This window comes from Setaria italica, chromosome III, assembly GCF_000263155.2.
Source record: "Setaria italica strain Yugu1 chromosome III, Setaria_italica_v2.0, whole genome shotgun sequence".
Classification (NCBI taxonomy): Eukaryota; Viridiplantae; Streptophyta; class Magnoliopsida; order Poales; family Poaceae; genus Setaria; species Setaria italica.
In genome coordinates this window covers 18,431,778-18,452,827 of record NC_028452.1, presented here as the reverse complement: position 1 = coordinate 18,452,827, position 21,050 = coordinate 18,431,778, and the positions used below count along the sequence as shown (strand labels likewise).

Genomic DNA, 21,050 nt, shown 5'->3' with positions numbered 1-21,050 from the left:
AACGCACCATGGCTGCTCTTTCGCTCTGGACTGTTTGTTCCATCTGATCTGATAAGGTGTCGAACTGTGTGGGAGCCCTGCTAACAAAGCTACTTTTTATGATCTATTTGTCTCCGCTTATAGCGGTTATCGGTGAAAATAAGTGACAATCCCACCAAACGCTTTGCTTATTTTTTTCAAATTCTTGTTTATGTGGTAAACCGTTTTAGAATTTAAACTACAAGAAGCGAAAAGCGAGAAGCGAGAAATTATCATTTAGATTATAATCAAGCATGATGGAGGAGCGGAATCTATGTATCAGCTCGTGGATGTAATCGATTACCTTATCCTTTTTGATATGGCAACGTGGGATTGTGCGTTCGCGTTCATTTTTTTGTCTGGCTAAGAAAGGGGCAGGGCTTGATGAATGCGATGCAACGGACAAGACAAGAAATGAAGAAAAGGTGGTCTCTCGTTCATGAGTCAGTCGTATAGAAAATTCGTTTTAGCATGAGGGACGTAGCAAAAGGATTGAGTTGAGTGATTTCTGGGGAAAGAAAAATAGAAGAGGCCGCGTGTGGCCCATTAATCGGTTTCATGCTCGAGGCCCAACCAAATCAGTGAAACACTTTCTAGGCCCAAGTTCACGTTACTAGCCAGCCTCTCTGGATAGTGGGCCTTTGTGGCCAGCCAGGGATTTCTCTCCGTCATAACGTTTGATCCGAATGGAGCGGGCCAGATTCCGTTGCAGCGGGAGGAGTGCATCCTGGCCGCCAACCGATATTATAGATAACGAGGAGAATGTTCGGGAAACACTAGGCACCATTTGCTCCCCTCCGCCGCCGCAGCCGCAGGCTATCGTCCGCTTCCTCCGTTCGGTTCAGCTCTCGAGGTACGCGTGCTCCGATCCCCATCTCTCCTATTCCTCTTCGTTACCAACGATTTCCTGTATAATTTGATCGAATTGGGGTCCTAGAGTAGAGCTATTTGTTCTGCAACTGCAACTATTCACGTTTCCCTGGTACATGTTGGAGTTGGGACCTATGATTTGTTCGATTGTCTAACCTGTCCATCTTTGGTTTGTTTCGTTCCGGAGGCATCCCACGATTTCTCCCCACTCTAAGATCACTAGCTACTTAAATTCGACTCAGTTTTTGCGTGGCTTGAAGGGAGTCGATAAAATATTAAGCCAAATATCAGTGCAATCTTGCAATTGTAGTCTTCCTTTATCTGACAATAAAGAAACCCTGGCCTTCCAGGGCTCAAATCTAAGATCAAATGAGATATTTGATGCCTAGGGATTTGGATGGGATCATAAGAGTGGATTTTTTTGGGGAAATTTGGGATTCAATTCGAATCCTGACTAAACCCTAAGAGTGTAGCTTCACGGATATGGGGGTTTACCTCACATTTGACTATCAACTAAACCCTAAGGATTCGATCCAAGTATATTCTTACATGCCTAGTTGAATTGGATTTACTTGAGTAATTTCATTTCAGTATGTATTTATCTTGTTTCTTTGTCTCAACTTCTAAGAGGTAGAATGTCTTATTAATTATCAGTGCTTTCATGTTGGGATCTCTTTCTGTCCCTTGTTATTTACATTGCTCAATGCTTTGCATAGTTGAGCTGAATTCATTGACTCATCTTTGAAAATTATTTATGCATTTCTGCAGTTTTCACGATGAAGATGATCGCTGCCTACCTGCTTGCTGTTCTGGGTGGAAACACTTCCCCCACTGCTGATGATGTTAAGAGCATTCTGGAATCAGGTATTTCTGCTATGTTGGTTGTGACTGCTGTTGGTTCAGATTTATCCAGTTTGCAGCTTGTCTTAAGGTTTAGCTTATGCTGCATGCGATAAGAGTGACTATCTCCAGTTGATTAACATACAGGGTTACACCTAATTTTCCCCCTTTGTTCAACAAGACACGAAACATTCTATTAATTATGACTTCAGCCACAATTTTCCTTTTATCTGTTATAGTCTAAGACAGGAAAGCACTCGATGTTTTCCAGAATTATCCGAGAAATTTTAGTTATGATATGGTGCTGTGTTTTGAGAAATTTTAGCACTCGATGTTTGCAAGACAGGAAAGCACTCAATGTTTAGAGAATTATGTTAGAAAAATTTAGTTATATGATGCTGTATATTATTGGCCTTAATAACAATCTCTGTTTTTCTTACAGTTGGGGCTGAAACTGATGAAGAGAAACTGGACTTCCTGCTCACAGAACTCAAGGACAAGGACATAACAGAAGTGATTGCAGCTGGAAGGGAAAAGTTCGCCTCGGTGCCTTCAGGTGGTGGTGCAATTGCCATGGGAGCTCCGGTTGCTGCAGCTGGTGGTGCAGCACCTGCTGAAGAGGAAAAGAAGGAAGAGAAGGTTGAAGAGAAGGAAGAATCTGACGATGTAAGTGTTTTTCACCTAGGGAATTGTTCTTTATTCATTCATCTTTTGCTGCTCTTCTGGCAGGCCTCTCTCTAACCAGGCTGTAGATGTTAATCCAAGAACGATTACTGATTACTAAGATTTTTTGTTTTTTGCTTCCACCAATCAAAAGTTTACTTTGTTACCTGGTTATTGTAATTTTGTCATAGCAAGCTGTTTCTTCCATGTTTGGCACGGCAACAGCCCTTCTCTGCCTCACTATAATTCACAGATTGCCTGAAATAACTGCACATGTAGAGGATTAGCGTATCTTTTGACTCATAAGCAATACAACAATTCGTGGAATGTTGTTTATCTTCATTTGAGTTATGCAGTTTTTTTGGGTACAAACTACTAGTACATCCTCACTGATTGTTACTCTTGGTGAATTCCTTGCAGGATATGGGTTTCAGCTTGTTCGATTAAGTGCTGCTGCACTGCATATAGTTTCTTCTCGCGTATGGTCTGATACGTCGGTTGGTATCCGCAGAATAACCATGCTGAAAACTACTATTTGTGTGCTATTTTGCGTGTGATTGTATATGTCTAGTACCTTGGTATCATGATATGTGAGACCGCGTATTCAGGAAACTTTGATGTTTGATGTAAATCTGCATAAATTGAATTCCCGAACGTTCAGTATCGTAAGATCTCCCAGCATCTTACGATGCATCTGGGCAGTGGCTGCTAGTGATCTTACGATGCGTCTGAATGTCTGATCAGTGGTTGTTAGTGCTCGACTCGTCAACGTACGGCCTGGTTCCCCGTGTGGCCGTGTGCCATCCCGACCGCCGATTGCTGAGCAGCTGTTTGATATGGCGGTGGCCCACCTGTGTTTCTGCCATGTTTGGAGCGGTGCTGTGGGTGAATCGAGCACCAACCTGCTATGGCCACCTTTCGGTGCCGGACGCCCGGACACACCGGACGGCAAGTCGGGGGCAGCAACAACCCCGGCAGCTAGCACCGTCGCTTTATGGCGTGCCCTGTTGATCGCGGCGAAGCCTGCGCGGCGTGATCAGACGACGAGTGTGGCGTAAAGCGGAATGGGTTGGTCGAGGTCTCAAAGCACCGGCCATCACGGGATCACGTGAGTACGTGATCGCGGGCCGGTACCTCCACACCTCACAGCACCAGCACGGCAGAACCCATCGCCGCCCGCCCGACGCGGCACGGCAGGGGCAGGCAATAACAAGCGTCGCGCACGGGACGCGACACCGTATCGCGTCGCTTTGGATGCGACTTGACCCCCGGACGCGGCTCCCGTCCCGAGACCTGAGAAGAAAGTCGAGAGGGGAGGGATGCCCGTGCCCCGGTGAGGTGAGGTCGCGCGAGCGCGGCTTCTTCGGTTCGGGGAACGCGAGACTCCACTGCGGGCTCGGCAATGGCGGCGGCGGACGCGACGACGGCGATGACCATCGACTTCCTCCGCGCGCGCCTCCTCTCCGAGCGCTCCGTCTCCCGCGCCGCCAAGGAGCGCGCCGACCACCTCGCCAGGCGGGTAAGTGCGCGCGCACCGTTTCCCGTCGCTTCCCTCCTCCGCATTCCCGGCCTTCTTACCGCCTAGCCCCGTCGCCGCAGGTCGCGGAGCTGGAGGAGCAGCTCCGCACGGTGACGGCGCAGCGGCGCAAGGCGGAGCGGGCGGCCGCGGAGGTGCTCGCCATCCTCGACTCCCAGGGCTTCGGCCGCCTCTCCGACGCCGCGGGCGACTCGGGCTCGGGCTCGGAGGACGAGGTTGACGCGGGCGACCCTGATGCCGCCGAGAGGGACCGCGGCGGCGGGAATGAGGCGGAGGACGCGCTGTCGGGATCGGAGCTGGGAGCCCAGGCGGCTGCTGCTGCTGCTCGGGCCGGGGGGCTCTCTTGGAAAGGCCGCGCCGGGAGCCACGACTGCGAGCGGCGGCAGCCGCTGCAGCAGCAGAAGGGCAGGCAGCTCAGGCAGAGGCACGGCCATAGCCATAGGAGGGGCTACTTCTACTCGCGCGCCGCGGATTCGTCGCCCAAGTACCATCCGGGGCAGTCGTGCCGGAAGATCATGAGGAAGGAGCTGAGGTCCAAGCGTTGCGCATTGCTCGAATTCTATGTCAATTGCTGACTGGTGCTTTCGCCATCTGACACGCGTGCTGTTCTAATCGACAGATCTCAGACGGAAGGCCAGGAGGGGAAGAACATTGCTGCGGAGGGTGTGAAGGACGGGCAGGAGAGATCAGATTGTACCGTTTGTACTGACGAGCAGCCTGATTTTGATGGCGAGGCGAGGCACGATGGGCGTGGCTCTTCTGGCAATAGAGGATTGAATGATGATGGTGATCGGTTTGCCATGGTGTATGAGAAGGATGGGGAGATGGAGAGGGTGCTCGAGAAGCAGGCTGAGCTAATTGGGCAGTATGAGGCTGAAGAAAATGCTCAGAGGGAGTGGGAGAAGAAATTCAGCGAGAGTCGAGATTCAACAACGGTACACATTGTCCTTTTCAGATATGATGCACTTTCTATTTAGTCGTTATTGCATTTGACTGGATAAAAAATAAAATGAGCTAATATTTCCATATTGTGCACCTATTTCTGCTCTCTAATCTCCAGGATAATGTTAACTTAAACAACAAGCTAAATCAGGCTGAAAATGCTAGCGGGAGGATGGAAACTGCTCAGATTGTGGATAAAGAAATGGTTTGCGAACATGCAAGATCAAGTGAGGATTATCACAATCCCTCTGAATTTCGACCAAAGGGCTCTGTTTTAGAATTGCCCCCAAATGTAGCCAAAGATAGTGTTATTGAGCAGCGTAAAGCTGATGGGTCTGATCATGATTTTGTAGTGGGCACTGCGATAGTTGCCTCAAGCCATGGTGAATTGCAGGTTAGGAAGAATGTGCTTACGACTAAGAGCTATCTTGAAGGAAGTGGTAATAATCTTGGGAAATCAGTTCTCCCTCCACAAGCAAGCTGTGATAGCATCCTAAATGCAAGATATGACAAAGGTCAAGGAGATGAAAATTCAGACAGTGGTTCAAGCTACCGTGTGAATGCTCGCTCTTTTGAGCGCTATGTAAATACATCATCAGTTGGGAGCCCACTAAGTGATACCCCTAAAAGTGAAGTCTCAGAATGGAGCTCCTCGTGCTTTCATAACCACACTGAGAACCAGCTTGATACTCGGCTTCATCAACCATCAAGCGATGATGTTGGAGGGGTGCTAGAGGCCCTTCAACGTGCCAGGATGTCTCTCAGAGCAAAGCTGAGCCAGCCAAGTCCAGCCAGCCAGAATATATTGGCACTTCCAGCACCGAATCATTTGCCAGCCAATGGCATGCAACTTTCACTCAGCAGGTCAAACCCTCTCGGCCAGGAGGTATTGGCACTACAAGCACCAGCAGGCTACTTTAACAGGGTCCTACCACAAGGCAATGTGAAAGTACCCGCAGGCCCTGCTGGTTTGTTTCGTTTGCCAACAGATTCGATTCCTAGAAATGAGATGGCCTCAAGTGATGGCTATGGTTCAAGGTTCAGTTTGACAGCGGCAAATGAACTACACGTATTGACAAGCTACCCTGCTAATCATATCATGTCAGCTCCATCTTTTTCGCAATATGGTTCTGAGTTGTCACCAGATCCATATCATGATCCTCATAGTTCCATGTTGCTATCCATGCCTACTTCTGGTGGGTATAACATCACTGCGCCGGATTTCAGAATGGGGAGTGGTTCTTTTCTCCCCGAAGTTTCGAGGTTTAGCAATGATTTTAGAAGGGTAATACCTTCTGGAAATGCTGGCATGCACTTCCAGTATGGTCATGGTTAGATCTTAAATAAGTTCTGTTGTACCTTTGCATGCTTTGAACCCTACGTTGTGTCGAGTTAGATGCCATTTGTTGCATCAATTTTGGCCCTAGGTTTGGATACTAGTATCTGAGAACAAGTTCTGTTTATAAGCAGTATCCATGTTTGAATTCCTCTGTTCTATGTCATAATGACAAATTGAAAAGCTACTAGTATTTCAGTAAAGCTAAATATCTGAAATCAACAATGCCCTATGAACAAGAATTTCCTCAAGAGTTGTATATGAAGGATACAGGCAAAGTTGCCAGCCCTAGAGATCTGAGTTCTGCTTTCTCCCGATGAATCCTTGTTCTTTGACGATATGCATCCATCAGGGAAGGTATCGTTTTTTCCCCTGGTATTCAAAGGGTTTCTGTTCTTTATATCATGTAATTTGTGGCAAAGGATATCCTTCCATGATGGCAAGTATAGCTTGCTTGCTTCTCCAGCAATCTTTATTTACAGCTTATTACAATACTACTATGCTACGCATGTTTAGTATCACCATCATTACTGTCATCATCCCAACACATCGTGTGATCTTCATAATGATTGTACCAAAAACCACTAAACCATTGATGCATATAACTAGAACACAGGTACAGAAACAAAGTTCTGGCAAGCCGTCCAGTACTCAAACCAATATTTTAGGTATGTAGCATGCAACATGATCTCAGCACACAAAAATCTAGTACAAGTACAATTGATTAACCAAATGGAATGTTGATAAGATACTGTGTCTCAGAAAGGAACACAATGACATCATAACGGATTAACGCTTGATGATAACTATAACTCGCACCAGCAATGCGAACGGAAAGGATTGGTTCTTCATTATCTTGATTAGTTCCAACATCTCAAGTAACAGTCTCCAACTCCATGGTTTATTGCCTAGAAGAATGGCTGTCGTCCGGCAGGAACTAATATGGTCCATGCACAGGTCGAGAGCTAATGACATCATATCGCCATAAACATGATGTTTATAAAACTGATATCTTTGCTGAATTAGATTACTTAACCAGTTGCTGCTGTCTTGCGGGATTTTGGCCTGGCTACAACATGCAAATGGGGGCACAGCGGCCTTGGTGCCCTAGTCTCCATGTCAAATCCTCGCACACAGACAAATCCTGCATTGCATTTTAGTAAGAGCCACAGTTGAGTTGATTCACACAGAAAGTCATTGTTTAGTTGAAGCCTAGAACTACTACAACTCATGATCTTGCGCATAGGAAATATAAGTTTATGAATAAGTGTGCACGTCAATTTCTCTTCTAATTTTTCATTAGTTTGTTTCTCAGTTCATATTGGCAATTTTGTTCTTCAGCCTTAATCATTCTCTTGTTCCAAGATGCCTCCACTATTCTCCGGTAATCTTGAAAAGTAACACTGACTCCAGTCAATCATATAGCCACCATGAACTATTGTCTTCATTACTGAATAGACACCATGTGGCAATCATAAGACTCCGATATACTATTGGGACACCCAAGCACCCAGCACACTATGGTCTAGAATACTGTTCATCACAGGATCTGCATTCTGTAAAACTGTGTGATGACAATTTGCAAGATGTTTCCCAGGAATAGCATGAGATGACTGAATGAATGGAAGTATTGTTCATACCTCTCCAGAAGCATTGTTGTATTTCTTCTGTTGTTAGACCTACATAATCAAAATTACTGTTATTGGTACTATTACAGATAAAATTTTATTGAGTTGTTTGTGCGAGGGGGGGAACCTTTGAATATGGTAGGTACTGAAGTCCCGAAAAAGACCATGCGCCTTTGCAAGTTCCATAGCTGCTCCCTTTCGACATGTATAGGGTTGTGGCTAGAGCTGTGGTCAGCAAATACCTGTATGAACAGATACACAAAGTTCAAAAAGTCTGTCCATGGAGACAGGAGGCTTATGAGCAGTTCTTAGATATTAGATGTAGCTCGGTATACCTCATTGACTTGAAAGTAAGTGCCATTAAGTGGGAAACTACCCCTCATAGCTGTTCGACAAGGAACCTGTTCATGTCCCAGTAACTTATCATTAGCTGAAATGTGCATGAAATTTCTGAAACCAATAGGCATTATTCATCTTGCTCAGATCTGTTCATATTATCTAGCAAAAAAGAATGCATGGTTTAGCCTGACGAGTCAATAGTATATGTTGCTCTTTTTCTTGGAAGTGAATATTATAAATCGATAAATTATTGGATACAAGTTTTACACCTCTATTCTGAGCCAAACTGTAGGTATATAAGCTCAGAATATCCAATAATTATCTGGGTTTGTGCACAGAATATCAATTTTATTTCACAACTCATGTAACATTAATTCACCTATGTTAGCGTTAGCTATGTTAAGTAGACCCTTTGGCCATGGGTGCCAGGGATAGATAGATGCATTTGTCTAATTGGTGCTGTTTCTATAAACCAAACTCTAGGACATCCTTGCCTATATATGTACATGAGCTTTGCCTCTCCATAATCAATCTATTATTTCCGAGCCATACTTGCTTTCAACCTAAACCATATTTAGATCAGTTATTGCTAGTTTATAGGGTTCCTTTACCAGAATTGTGCCTCTGACATATCTAGATTGGTTTTCTTGCTCAGCAGTACAATTGTGGCACATCTCATTATTGCATAAGCTGCCTTCCATTTGCGGGTCACAGCATGGTTTTGGTGCCTTGCTTATTTCATTTATTTCATCTGCACAGTAGTCCATAGAGTTAGTGAAAATCAACTTGTTGTCTACCCCATGCACCCAAAGAAAATAAGCTTGCCTGGTGTCCATATGGCCAATAAGTACGGGGTAGGATCATCAGGCTCCCGTTGGTCAAGATCTAGCTGTTAATCAATTGCTGAATCAGGAACCATAGTTTGTAACTCTTCAAAGAGAAATGGCAGCATCTCACCTGTTGTAGTAGTGGATGTGAATCTGGAAGTTCGTATCTGCAAGCACATAAATTGCAGTTAAATAATAAATATCTTCAGGATGAATGACATTATTTAAGATGGACAATAACAATATTGTAAGTCTGAAGTGATGGATATCAATGCTAATCAAAAGAGCACGTAATTGGCGAAAAGGCCAAATAGGTAAAAATGAAAGGTGAAAGCTTAATAAAATCCAGAAACACATGCTTTATATCCCTAATAAAAAATGTCAAGTTTCAACTCGATTGCATTTGTGAGCTGCAGAAGACACAAATACTTAGTCCTGCATCTCACACATAGGATAAGTCTCCTATAGTTTTGAGTAAAGAAAAATGCAGTAGAGCTCAACCTTGCAACTTCTTCATACATATTGAACATGTGCTACCCAAATTTTGGTATCTTAAGAGATTTTTTAAGTTTGATTTCATACATACTGAGTGTTTTAAGTTTGATTTCCATGCATTTTCACCAGATATTTTCCCCAAAAAAATTAATTCACCACTTACACATAGTGTTCTGTTCGAAGCCTGTGCACGTTCTTCAGTTTAGGTACAGGAATTGAAGCTTCTTCTGTGCTAATAGCAACCAATGCTTTTGCAATATCATCAGACTGGAGTTCCTTATTGCTTTCTTTAATGCAACTTTCCAAGTTCTGTGCAAAAGCTTCCATGTTGAGCTTTATTGTTGGAATTTCACCATCTTCATAAAAATCTTCAATATCATTTTCCATTGTTTCTGGGGATTCTTCCTCTCTTGGACTTGCAGGCTCTTCGATTATTGGCTCTGAGTTCTTAGGACGAAACTCCCTTGCATGGATACTCCCCTCAAGACGAGGCAGATGAGTTGAATCCATAGTGTACATGCTGCTATTCTGGGAACCAAATTGATTTCTTGACCTCACTATGCTTTTCTCCTGAGGAGCAGGAAGTGCAAGCCTTGCACTTAATTCCAAATGCAATCAGGAAAAGAAAGTCAGTCAATATAAAGAGGTAAACAGAAGTAAAGCTCCTATACAAAAATGATATGTTTATGTAGTCTGTGCATAAGGATCAATAGATTCACAGCTCTAAGTGTGGCACCAAATCAATTTGGCTCTGAGGTATTGCACAATTCTGTTTGCACCCTGAGGCTGAGCCAGTAGGTTATATTGTCATGTTGTTTTACTGAGGTGATTCCAGTATCTCTCAACCAATGAAAGTGGACGCACCCATCACAAGGTTTATGTGCGCGCGCTGTGAAAGTATCAATTATTCAGACCAATTGGTGGGTTCTTAAGTCCACTAATTGCTCCACAAAGCTCTTTTCTACTTAATCATAACCTACTATGACTGAAGGTGTACAGAAAGTGTGTCAATACCTCGCAAAGGCACTTGCAAAATGCTTGCACTCACTCCTCATTGGGCATGCATTGCAATTTGGCTTGTTTTTGGTACAAAAGACCTGCATGGTTGATGTGAAGAAGTCTCACTCATCTATATATTATAAGCAACAAGTGGGACTCAAGGCACCTCTTATTGGGATTCAAGTCTGAAAGGGGGGAAAAAGGAATCCGTATAGTTATCTGCCCCGCTTATATGGTAGGGCCAGATTATCTGTAGATTAATTTTAGAATTTTAAGGTTCTATAATAAATATAAGTATGGAATTATAATCTTATAGTAAATACAGTTCTATTTTCCATTAAAGTCACTAGAGGTATATAATGATTAATGAATATACAAAATTCACATTTGGCTGCACATGCACAGACTATTCAGCTAGTTTCAAAGATGCTCATGAAGTACCTTCCCAAAGGTAATCATCTGATAGTGTAGCTCATACCTGTGAAAATGTGATAATTTTGTTAATTATTACCCTCAGGACTTATTTATACATGATATGCAAATATTGCAGTTGGCATGGACTCGCAAAAACTAATAAAAGTATCCGCACTTCGAAGCAAATGCGTTTGTAACTCACAGTGTTTGTTGATCGAGTTTACAAAGGCGAGGCCAAAGATACTTTTGTATAGTTTCGAGGACAGGATATCTGTGACAAGGCAAAAAAAAAAAGAAGCAATGGATTCAGATTTTAACTGAAGCAAAAACCTGTAAGTGGCATAATGGGTGCGGACAGTGCAGGACACGTACAGCTCCAAGAGATGTAATTGTAGAGACTCAGGAAGGGGTTGAATGGGCACCCATCCCAGTCTTACACATATGCGACCAACATTGGTGTCAACCTGAGTAGAAAAGCATTGCTATGCAAATATTAAATTTACTACAGGCAAATTAAATACTCAATAGCAACAAAGCCTCATAGTCCCAAGAAAGTTGGGGTAGGCTAGAGATGGAACCCAACATGAGCCACCAGTTTGAAAAAAAAAACTTGTATAAAATATAGAAATGTATTGATAATAGTAATAGTAATATAGAAAGGCATTAATAAAAGTCTTGTCCATGGTTCAAGCAAGTGGATTGCTGATTTTGAAGAGATTCTATCTAAGGACAACAGAAACAAACTTACAGGGAAGGCAAGATGATGCAGTGTGAGAAGACGAACACACTCAACACTTTTAAGCCCCAGCCCGCGTACACTTAGCAGGTAATCCCTGACAGTAAACCAAATATATTTTTAATAAAAACAGTTCTCACCTGTTAAGTACACAAGGCTCATATAAATGCATGTAGTTTCCTATGGAGCCCTTCACTACTTTAATATATATTACAACTTACAACCTTTTGTATACTAGTAATAAAGAATAAAGTTGGCACTTCACGGAATTTAAATGTTATTGCACAGTGAATTTATATACTGATTTCCAATGTTGGCTTCCAAATGTTGCACCCCTTCCTGTATTTAATTTATTCTCACACTTAAAAATGATTCTGGTCTAGTCAGTTCCAGCAATAGAAATGTCAATTGCCAAGAACTGAGCGAATGTAAACATAGCATCTTACTTTGCAGAGTCTGGGGGAATATCTCTTAACCACTCAAGATCAATGCTCCCATGGTCTCTAACCAAACGATTCAGGAAATTCTGTAAAACCACCAATTTTAACATTAGGAAATTTATAGGAACGATGATAAAACTTCTTATGCTACAGTAGAAAATATCGTTATAGTTAAGTCCTCTCTATGATAGAGCCTTATGACTAAAGGACAAAAAAACTGACTTTCCACAAAGACATCATGTACATATAAAAAAATCAACTGTTCAAACCTAGGGTTAAGGAATAAGTTACTAACTCTATCATGCAGCCTTCTAAGAGGGAAAAAATGGTTTGAATGTCAACCACACATAGGTAGTGCATATAAATCATAGTTAATCCTAGTAACTATTAAACTATTACCTGAATTCGCTCTGCTAAAATATTATTCATTCCCCTTTCCCGAATGGCATGAGATATTCTTTGCACATCTGCGCACCTTACTGCTTCCCAATCTACAGAGTCTCTTCTTTCACGACTTCTTTTTTTCATGTGGCCTTCGCTACAAGCCCCCCTTCGTAATTTATCCCAGTCAAAATTCTCTGTATTCCTTTTACTTGTGGTTCTTGTTTTCTTTGGCCTTGATGCTTGTGCAGAATCTGGTACTTCATTACAGGAAGTTAAACCAGATTTCAAAGTATATTCATCTTCTTTTCTTGCAGTTTCTGCTGTAATTTCACCTGTCAGGAAAAGTAATTTCATGCTCCTTGAATTCTGAATCTTCAAATCTAGTCCTTTGGTCATGGTGTCACTTTAATGCATGGTTAAGTTTTTGTCAAGCAGTTCAAAAAGTACTTCATTTTACTAAATTATAGAAGAAAGACATGCATACTGACCTGGAAGCTCGGTGCTTGTTTTTGTGGAGTTCAGAGTGGTGCCAGCTGTCCTATTACCACTCCACTCTGGCACATAGGAATCAAATGGCATGAAAAGAGGACTGGTACCATTTTTTATTTTTGGTGATGCAGAATCTGAAGGACTGTTGGAAGACGTTGAAGAAACATTTGGCTCATTTCTCAAGTTCAGTTGTTGAGGATCAACAGTCAAGATAAATGGCATCGCAGAACTAGAAGGAACCCCGGGTTTAGCAAATCCATAATCGTTTATTGCTGCTGTTTGGAGTCTCTGGCATTCAATTTCACTGATGGCATTGTTTCCTGTTAATGATCTTTCAAGATCAAAATTGCTTCCCAGTTGCTGATAAGATGCTGAGGAAATACCATCAACAAAATTTATAGGTATCCCAGAACTTAAAGATAATCTTGATTGAATAGTTTCCAAAGTTACACTTTGAGAGGGTGACGTTTCCTTCTGGATCTGCATCTGTTGGATGAATTCTGTAGGCTCAGTTAATTCTACCAAGGAGAAATCTGGAAATTGTTGTTCTTTATGTTCAATTCCTGTCACTTGGTGATTGAAAACACTTCCATTTGCTGATTTGTAACCAAAGGAATAAGTTTCACCTTCAATCAATTCACTAGTCCTAGTATTGTCCTTTGGTCCCATGTGTATTTTCTCATAGGTCATTGATAGTTCCTCGCAACCCACTCCTCTATCAGGTCTGGTACCATTGGAAAAAAGGTCAAATATGTTTTTCTCTCCTAGTGCACTTGCACTGATGGTTTGTTCATTGTCTTTGGTGGTAGTAGCATCATCCTTACAGTTGCTATTGACTGACTGTGACGGAAAGGTTGCAGCAAGGGACATATAGGCAGAGCTGTATTTTGTCAAAATAGTAATCATAATGAGAGCTTGTACATAAGACCTATTCATTCATCATCATTTTGATTTCAAGGATTCGGAGTTTTGAAGCACGCAGAATGTGAATGTCATACCTTGAAAGATGATCAGCTACGTTCTGAGTGAGAAATACTCCTACTACAGAGTCAACTACAGATCCTTTCCAAGGGGAAAAGCGCCTGTCCCCTGATAAACAAGTGGTTGAGAAATTAGCCACAAGCTTCAACCATGGATTCACAATTTAAATTTTTTAATTGTAGACTCTGTGCTATCACACTTCTTTCCCATATAAGCTATGGTCAAACCCATAAAAGGATCCAAGTCTAAATGGTTGCTATCATATTGTCCTGCATAAATAAAGCTTTAAGTGGCTGATCAATTGCCGAAGATGAGCTCAAACGTTATTTATCATTTTATATTGAAAAGGTGGAGTTCAGCATTACCATTCCATAGCTATTTAGCACATATAGAGCATTTTCAAAATTAGGTTGCTCAATGATGGGAAATCTGAAACATTTCAAGGACTATGTAAACTCGACCAACCTAGGAGGAACTAGGCGGCAGAAAATAAAAATAAATAGAAACCCAAATTAGGCTAAGTTCCTACTTCGAAGACTTCGTAAATTGATATACTTTAGCTGGCACTCTTGAGACGGGTATTAGTACCAGAAAGGGAAACTTATTTCAGGATAATATAGATGTTCAGTACCTTGAACAAGTCGCATGCGTGCTATAAATGAATTAGCACGACCTTGAAAAACTTCTCTTTCTTGCTGCCACCATCTCTCCTTCTCAATATCAGTTCCATCAGGCTCACTTGCTTTCCCCATCAAAAGATTCCAAACTCTTGTCGTCTCAAAATCCAACTCAACCTTAGCCTGAGGCCGCTGCTTTTTGACCAACTGCAAGGGCCTCTCGTATGGAATTATCACTCCACCACCATAAGGGACAAGGGCATTTGATAGACCATCTGTTTCTCCAAAAGAAATGACAGCAGGTGTGCTCAGAGATAAATGCATCTCAGTTCCGTGCACCTGTTCAATGTTCAAATCAAGATGTTTCAGCTTTGAGGCAACTCCTTGAAGGTAATCCATATATTTTCCTGTTGATGTATTTGCTGAGCTCCCTTCTGGTACATCACAATGAGTATCAGAGTTTATTCTTTCATTGCCCAGGGTCAGAGGTGAAAGAGTTTGGAAAAGTATCTTCTGATATTATGGATCCATTAGATCCACCGTAAAAATTGCTTTCAGCTGAAAACCTGTTTTCCAGCTCATCATTTGGATGAATGAAACTGGAACAGTGCGGTCGTGCTTTTTGTGAACGTTTTTTGGTCATAAACTTAATGTACGAACTTTCATACAGAGCATCCATGCATGGCTGTGGCAGTTTTGTTGATGCTTGTAAAGTATTATTCTCAAGATCCATCACAGAATAGAAGGAATTTCTGCGGACTCGGGCTGATCGCTTCTTTTTTACCCCACCAGCTTGGCAAAATGCTAGCATCTCAGCTGCAGTCCTCAAGATAACAGAATTCCGTGTGCCAGTTAGGGACGATTCACCATTGTTATGGTTCTCCACTTCTGACACCTTACTCATCTGTTCAGGTATAGACCTAGCTGAGGAATGGAAACCATCAACATCACAATACTTCAATTCCAAGTCCATTTTGTTTCCTTCTATTACTGTTTTTACCACCCTTTCTTCAATGCACAAACTGGACTTACTTGTGTCATCAGGTTCACAAGTTCTTCCCACATTATCTTGTTCACTTGCTAGTTCCTTACTTAAAGATCCAGAGGTTGCATTTGAAACTTCTTCTGCAGGTTTTGGAGTGACCTCTGGCAAATGTATGTACTCATCTAACAATTTGTTCAGTCTGAGACTCATGCCAAAAGCTAATCCTCCTGGTGAATTTTCCACATCTGCTTGTAGACCATGTTCAATTTGCACTTCTGATTCTGAGCAAAAACAACCTTGAGCATGGACAGGTTTCTCATAGTTGTGGTGCTGTAAGTTGGCCATTGACGAATGGTCTCCCTGCACTCCTTGTTCTTCGGGTTCAAATTGTAGGCTTCTTCGAACTGATGCAGTTCTTCTTCTAGCTGCAATTCCTTTTCCTCTAGAGATTGACTGATCACTAGCAGGAGCCGAGCACTTCTCCAGAGAGCTGAGACTTCTTTTCTTTCGGACATAACTTCTCTTGATTTTCTGATTTGGAGATTCTCCATCTGGTGTTGAATCAGATTTTTGAACTTTGGCTAGCTTATTCTCTCTGATTACCTTTGGTCTGTGTTTTTTCCTCCGAGTCTTCATTTTTTGTGCTGGGGTTTCCCCATTCCTGAACATTTCAGTTTTCTCAGCACTTGCGATCTGCATCTCAATTTGATTTAGTGTTCTCTCCTTGGGTGCAGCTGGTGTTGACAATGGTGTATGTTCACTCTGATTGGTTTGTGTCTTGGGCCTTTTTTGCATAGGCTGGTAAGTATGCATGTTGTCATCAGCAGTTCTTTCTGTAAGAAGGGCAGTTGATTCATCAGAATGCTGGATTCGTGTTTCCAAGGTGTTTGCAGGAACCACTGCTTCCAAATTATCATGGTTGTTACAGAAAATTGTTGTTGCTAATTGTTGCAGTTGGCTAGCTTCTGTTCCATTTTCAGTCTTGGATTCTTCACCATGTAAACCATTTGGCCAAAGATGCTCAGAATTGTATTTATCTGGAGTGGCCAGTTGTGCCGGATTCATTGTCATATCACCTGCAACAGTGTTTGATGCTCTTCCAAGTGACAATAAATTACTCCCAGCAAGCTGAACAGAAGCTCCCACTTCAGAATATATAGAGCAACAACAAATAAAAGGTGTTCAGTAATTCATAATGTATGATGATCCAGCCACAAAGCTGAACCAACATGAAACCTGGAAAGAATAAGATCAAGACATGCTTACCCTCTGAAGCATCAGGCAAGGCAGGGGCTGGCATAGAACTATGAGATGGTGGCAACTGCGGCCTGGAACCCCTTCCGGTCAGTCGCCTACGGAACACTAAGATACTAATGGGCACCTTCGTGCACCCGGCAGGCATATTCCAGGATGCCTGGACAGAGGAGCTGCCGTGTTGTTCAGCTGCGGTGCTCATCGGACTTGACAGAGCAGATTGTGGAGCAGAACTCTCCTGCATGTTATTCAGGACAGACGTGGAGCGTGTGGAGAATAAGGCCGGGGAGGCGATCGGGCTGCTGTAGCCTGCTGCGGCTGTATTAGCAAGATTGTCACAGCCTAAGTTAGGTACCCCAGCATTCAGGAACAGAGGTCTGTTGCCAGGAATGTTTAGATCGCCCCGCCGACATGCCCGTGTCAAAATCCACCAGGTTTTCAGGAAATGCGTGCAGGGTGCACCCTGAGGGGTGAATCCTTTCTTCTTCCACAACCTGCACAAAGAACAAGATCACATCAGATTAAGGATAAGTAAGTAAGTAAACAAAAGGAAGGGGGGCTAAAACCTCCCCAAAAACCCCGGGAAATAATTGCACCAAAAAGGCAAAAACACTTATACAAAGTTTATAATTTCCTTGCATCTTATAATCGATGTTACACACTCCAACTGGATTCATGTTACTGGACAGAAAAACGCAGTGAAAGGAGAGATCAGCAAATTATTCCAGTTGATTGCCTAATAAGGCAAAAAAGAAAGAAAGAAAGAAAGGAGGAGGACAGGGGGCACAAAATGCCACGCAACAAAAGGCTCTTCGCAAGAAGATTACTTGTAACTGGGTTAGATCCGAAGACAAAAATAGCTTGCTTTTGGGTTTGCAGTGCTCCGTTTCGCACAGCAGGAAGGGAGAGGAAGGGGCGAGCATACCTGGTGGAGGCTCGCCGCCGGCGAAGGGCCCGGCGTAGGGCGCCTCGGCGCTGCCAGTAAAGGAAGGCCGAGAGAGAGGTGATAAGGGTGATCGTTCACCAGCGACGCGCTCGGCGGCTCGGGACGGCAGCTTAGGAAGACAGAGAAAGAGAGAGCAGGGAGAGGGAGAGAGTTGAACGGAAGGGAGAAATAGACGACGATGGGTGATCGCCGCAACAAATATTACGGTCCGACCAAAATCCTTGTAACGGTCGATTTTCGATAGATGATACTTTTATTTTAAGTTTTGTATTATATAATTTTTAACTTTTAAAAAGATATAAATTTATGCAAATAAAATGGGAAAAACTTTTGTGCAGCCGGGCTGCAAAGCTCCGTCCGTGCAGTCCGACGCCTGATGGTTGCCGCGTGGACACCCAAGCATCGGACGCCCTGCTGCTCGCAGGCTTCCTCCTACAAAGATCAATCACGCTCGGCTCACATGATTCCTCGAAATAGCAGCTTGGCTCGCAGCTAGCGCTCAACTCGTATGTGCAAGATGCGGCTTGCAGCGCTGGACTCGCAGGCAGAAGAGTAATTTATTTCCTTTTTGCTTCCCTATCGAAGTCGCCTGCATTTCATACGAACGTGCCGCCTCCGTCGTCCGCCGTCGCCGCCGTGGTCCGTCGCAATCCGCACACCCCCACCCCCGTTCTCGCCGATAGACACCTCTAACTCTCGTCGTCCTCCACTGCCATGGCCTCCGTCATCCTCCGTCGTCCTCCGCTGCCAACGTAGTCGCCTCGCCCACTGGTGGCCCTCTCGTCTGACCGCTTGAAGAGGCACCTCCACTCCCTAGTTCGCCGTCTAACGCCACAATCGCCACGCTCACTAGCTCCCCCTTCGCAACTGCATCAGCAGGCACCTCAATCTACACCTGAGTCATAGAAGGTTATATGCTTCAATCTGAACTAATTTTAGTACCTTTTGATTTGATTTGTTCTATGTGGCACATCAGGATGAGCAATTGATGTTGTTCAGTTGATGCAGACCACACAGATGGATGGACCAATTGTGCCCATAGAGGTACTTGTTTTTTCCCATCAGTTATTCGTGAATTTTACTTTCCACATACGTCTATGTCCATTGTAGATGCTAAAAATAATAGGTTTTATAGTCGTGTTATTTCAGTCCCTATGTATATCCTATTGCCTCACAGTTGTTGTATTTCAGTGCCTCGGTAAATGTTGGCTATTGTCCGTACCATGAGCAATCTTTCACAGACATGATTCTTTCTTGTTTGTGTTTCATCTCTCACAGGAAAATGAAAGTACAAAATTCAGTAGTATAAGATTTAGATGCGGATGAAAGGAGTGATGAATTATTTTAGAGGTGAAGATGGTGTGCAGTGAAGCAATATGCTGCAGTTCTGGAAGGACCACGACAATGGCATGATGTTGTTCTATTCGGATGTATAGTGTAGTTAAAAAAATGTACAATGTATGGATGTGCTAAACATAAAGAGTTTGTTGATGCTTTTGTATTGCGATGTACAGGGTAGTTATCAAATTCTTCAATGTATGGATGTGTTCCATATATTTGCAAAACTGACCCCTCGCTGGGTAACAATTTACAAGAAAATGAAAATTGTTCCTTAAATTCTTCCTCAAATTCTTTAAACATCCTCTTGTATATGAATCGGTCGCGATCTTCAATAGAGGGATGCAAGTAACTAGGCTCTTTCGACGTGATTGGAAATCTTCATCCAACTCATTTTCACGAAGACTAGCAGAAACCTTCTCGCATTCTACAAGGAGCTCCGAAAGACCCAGTTTTCTACAAAATCTTTTCTTGAATACATTATTCATACCTTCACTCCTTTGAGTGGAGTTCATATTAGCTGTAAATAAGTCACGATGCATCGTAGCCCACTTTGCTCTCAAATCATATAGGTTTAATATCCATTCATTGTCCTCCAGTTTGTACTCACGCAACAATTCATCTCACTTCTTCTTGAAGTAAAATTCTGATGTGTCTTCGTAGACAGATCTCTTAAAATGAGGAAGAAACTTCTCCGGATGCTCTTAAATTACATGACTGAGATGTTTAGTAGGATTTAAATAAATGTGCCATAAACAAAGACGATGGCTTGTGTTTGGGAATACATAAGCTACTGCGCCTGCCATGGCCGCATCTTGATCAGTAAAAATTGTACTAGGATGCTTGCCTGACATTGCTGTTAGAAAGGTTTCAAATAGCTAAAAAAAAGATTCAATAGATTAAACTATAATGCAACCCCAAAATTGATTGTCTGAGTAGTGGAGCAAAAGTCAATTCAAACTTATTAGTCTGAAATGTGGTGTCAAAAGAATGATGGATCCTCTATTTGCTTATTTTTCAATTATTCCAACAATGTTTATGCGTCATTGGATTCTAAATACTTCTTACACTGTTGATCAATCTCATTGTTGCAATTGATCCATGAAAATGGCACTTTGTCAGCTCCTCCATAAAATCGTACCATAAACTCAAACACCTAGGCTGGCTTCATCCCGCCATTCCTCATTTGGCCAATTAGTTTCTTATCTGCTTCTTGAACACTTCGTTGGGACCTCAGCTTCTGCCTTTTATTTGGACTAGCAAGGTAATGATTGTGATCAAGCACAACCTTATACACTGTCCAAACCCCCTCCTTGCTAACACTAAACTGAACACGAGCATTGCAACCTTTCCTTGTAGTGTTCTTGGATGACTCTGTTTGTCGGTGACCTTGACTACTGCAAACTATATGTTTATGACAAATACTGCCATCTCCTCGGCGCTTTATGTCGCTCTATCTAATATTGAACCCAATCTTGCCTGCATATGTGTTGTACAAATCATAAGCTCTCTACTCGGATTCGAAAGAGATTCCAACTTCAGGAACAATCAAAGTTTGTCCAACTTTATTAGCCAACTGTTGCATAATGAGCCTAGAATTAAAAGGTGCCTTAGAAAAATATGAAATATTATGATCTCACTTGAATTGTTATTCAAGTTGCTTCAATTACCTGATCTGACGTTTCATTCACCATTGCTTTTGTAGTGATTGACTCGATATTCTGTGCAACCTAGCATGTGCTCGCTGATTAGTACTAGGTGTAAGGCATGTACCTTCAAAACATAGAAGAAATAGGCGTATGTATCTGTGTTATCAGCTTCCCGTAGACTTCAGGATCCCTGACGATCACACCATCATTATGCACAGCTGGTACTGTTGGTGTTTAGACCTGGCAACCTAACGAGGGGATGCCCGAGGTAGTGTTTAGTGCGTGGTGCTCGCCGAGATATGGAACTCGAAGGTGAACTTGAA

General features: G+C 42.8%; 3 protein-coding genes across 3 annotated transcripts; 2 read left to right on the top strand and 1 right to left on the bottom strand.

Moving 5' to 3' along the window:
* Window positions 1-732: 732 nt before the first annotated feature.
* LOC101779442 (60S acidic ribosomal protein P2B) lies at window positions 733-3,100 on the top strand. The gene is made up of 4 exons (XM_004961864.4): window positions 733-871; window positions 1,657-1,752; window positions 2,171-2,394; window positions 2,812-3,100. The coding sequence occupies exons 2-4, from the start codon at window positions 1,665-1,667 to the stop codon at window positions 2,836-2,838; spliced, it is 339 nt and encodes a 112-aa protein (XP_004961921.1). The 5' UTR covers window positions 733-871; window positions 1,657-1,664; the 3' UTR covers window positions 2,839-3,100.
* Window positions 3,101-3,497: 397 nt separating this feature from the next.
* LOC101779036 lies at window positions 3,498-6,497 on the top strand. Its single transcript, XM_004961862.4, has 4 exons — window positions 3,498-3,910; window positions 3,991-4,460; window positions 4,548-4,863; window positions 4,989-6,497. The coding sequence occupies exons 1-4, from the start codon at window positions 3,794-3,796 to the stop codon at window positions 6,204-6,206; spliced, it is 2,121 nt and encodes a 706-aa protein (XP_004961919.1). The 5' UTR covers window positions 3,498-3,793; the 3' UTR covers window positions 6,207-6,497.
* Window positions 6,498-6,823: 326 nt separating this feature from the next.
* LOC101778625 lies at window positions 6,824-18,845 on the bottom strand. Its single transcript, XM_022825240.1, is given in 22 exon segments — window positions 6,824-7,350; window positions 7,847-7,885; window positions 7,962-8,076; window positions 8,170-8,235; window positions 8,785-8,924; window positions 8,999-9,062; window positions 9,131-9,167; window positions 9,659-10,093; window positions 10,510-10,592; window positions 10,936-10,972; window positions 11,111-11,179; window positions 11,281-11,372; window positions 11,657-11,741; window positions 12,091-12,170; window positions 12,484-12,800; window positions 12,957-13,837; window positions 13,956-14,046; window positions 14,570-15,032; window positions 15,034-16,685; window positions 16,807-17,288; window positions 18,571-18,629; window positions 18,834-18,845. Coding segments are annotated over 22 exon segments (5,412 nt in total). The 3' UTR covers window positions 6,824-7,237.
* Window positions 18,846-21,050: the final 2,205 nt, after the last annotated feature.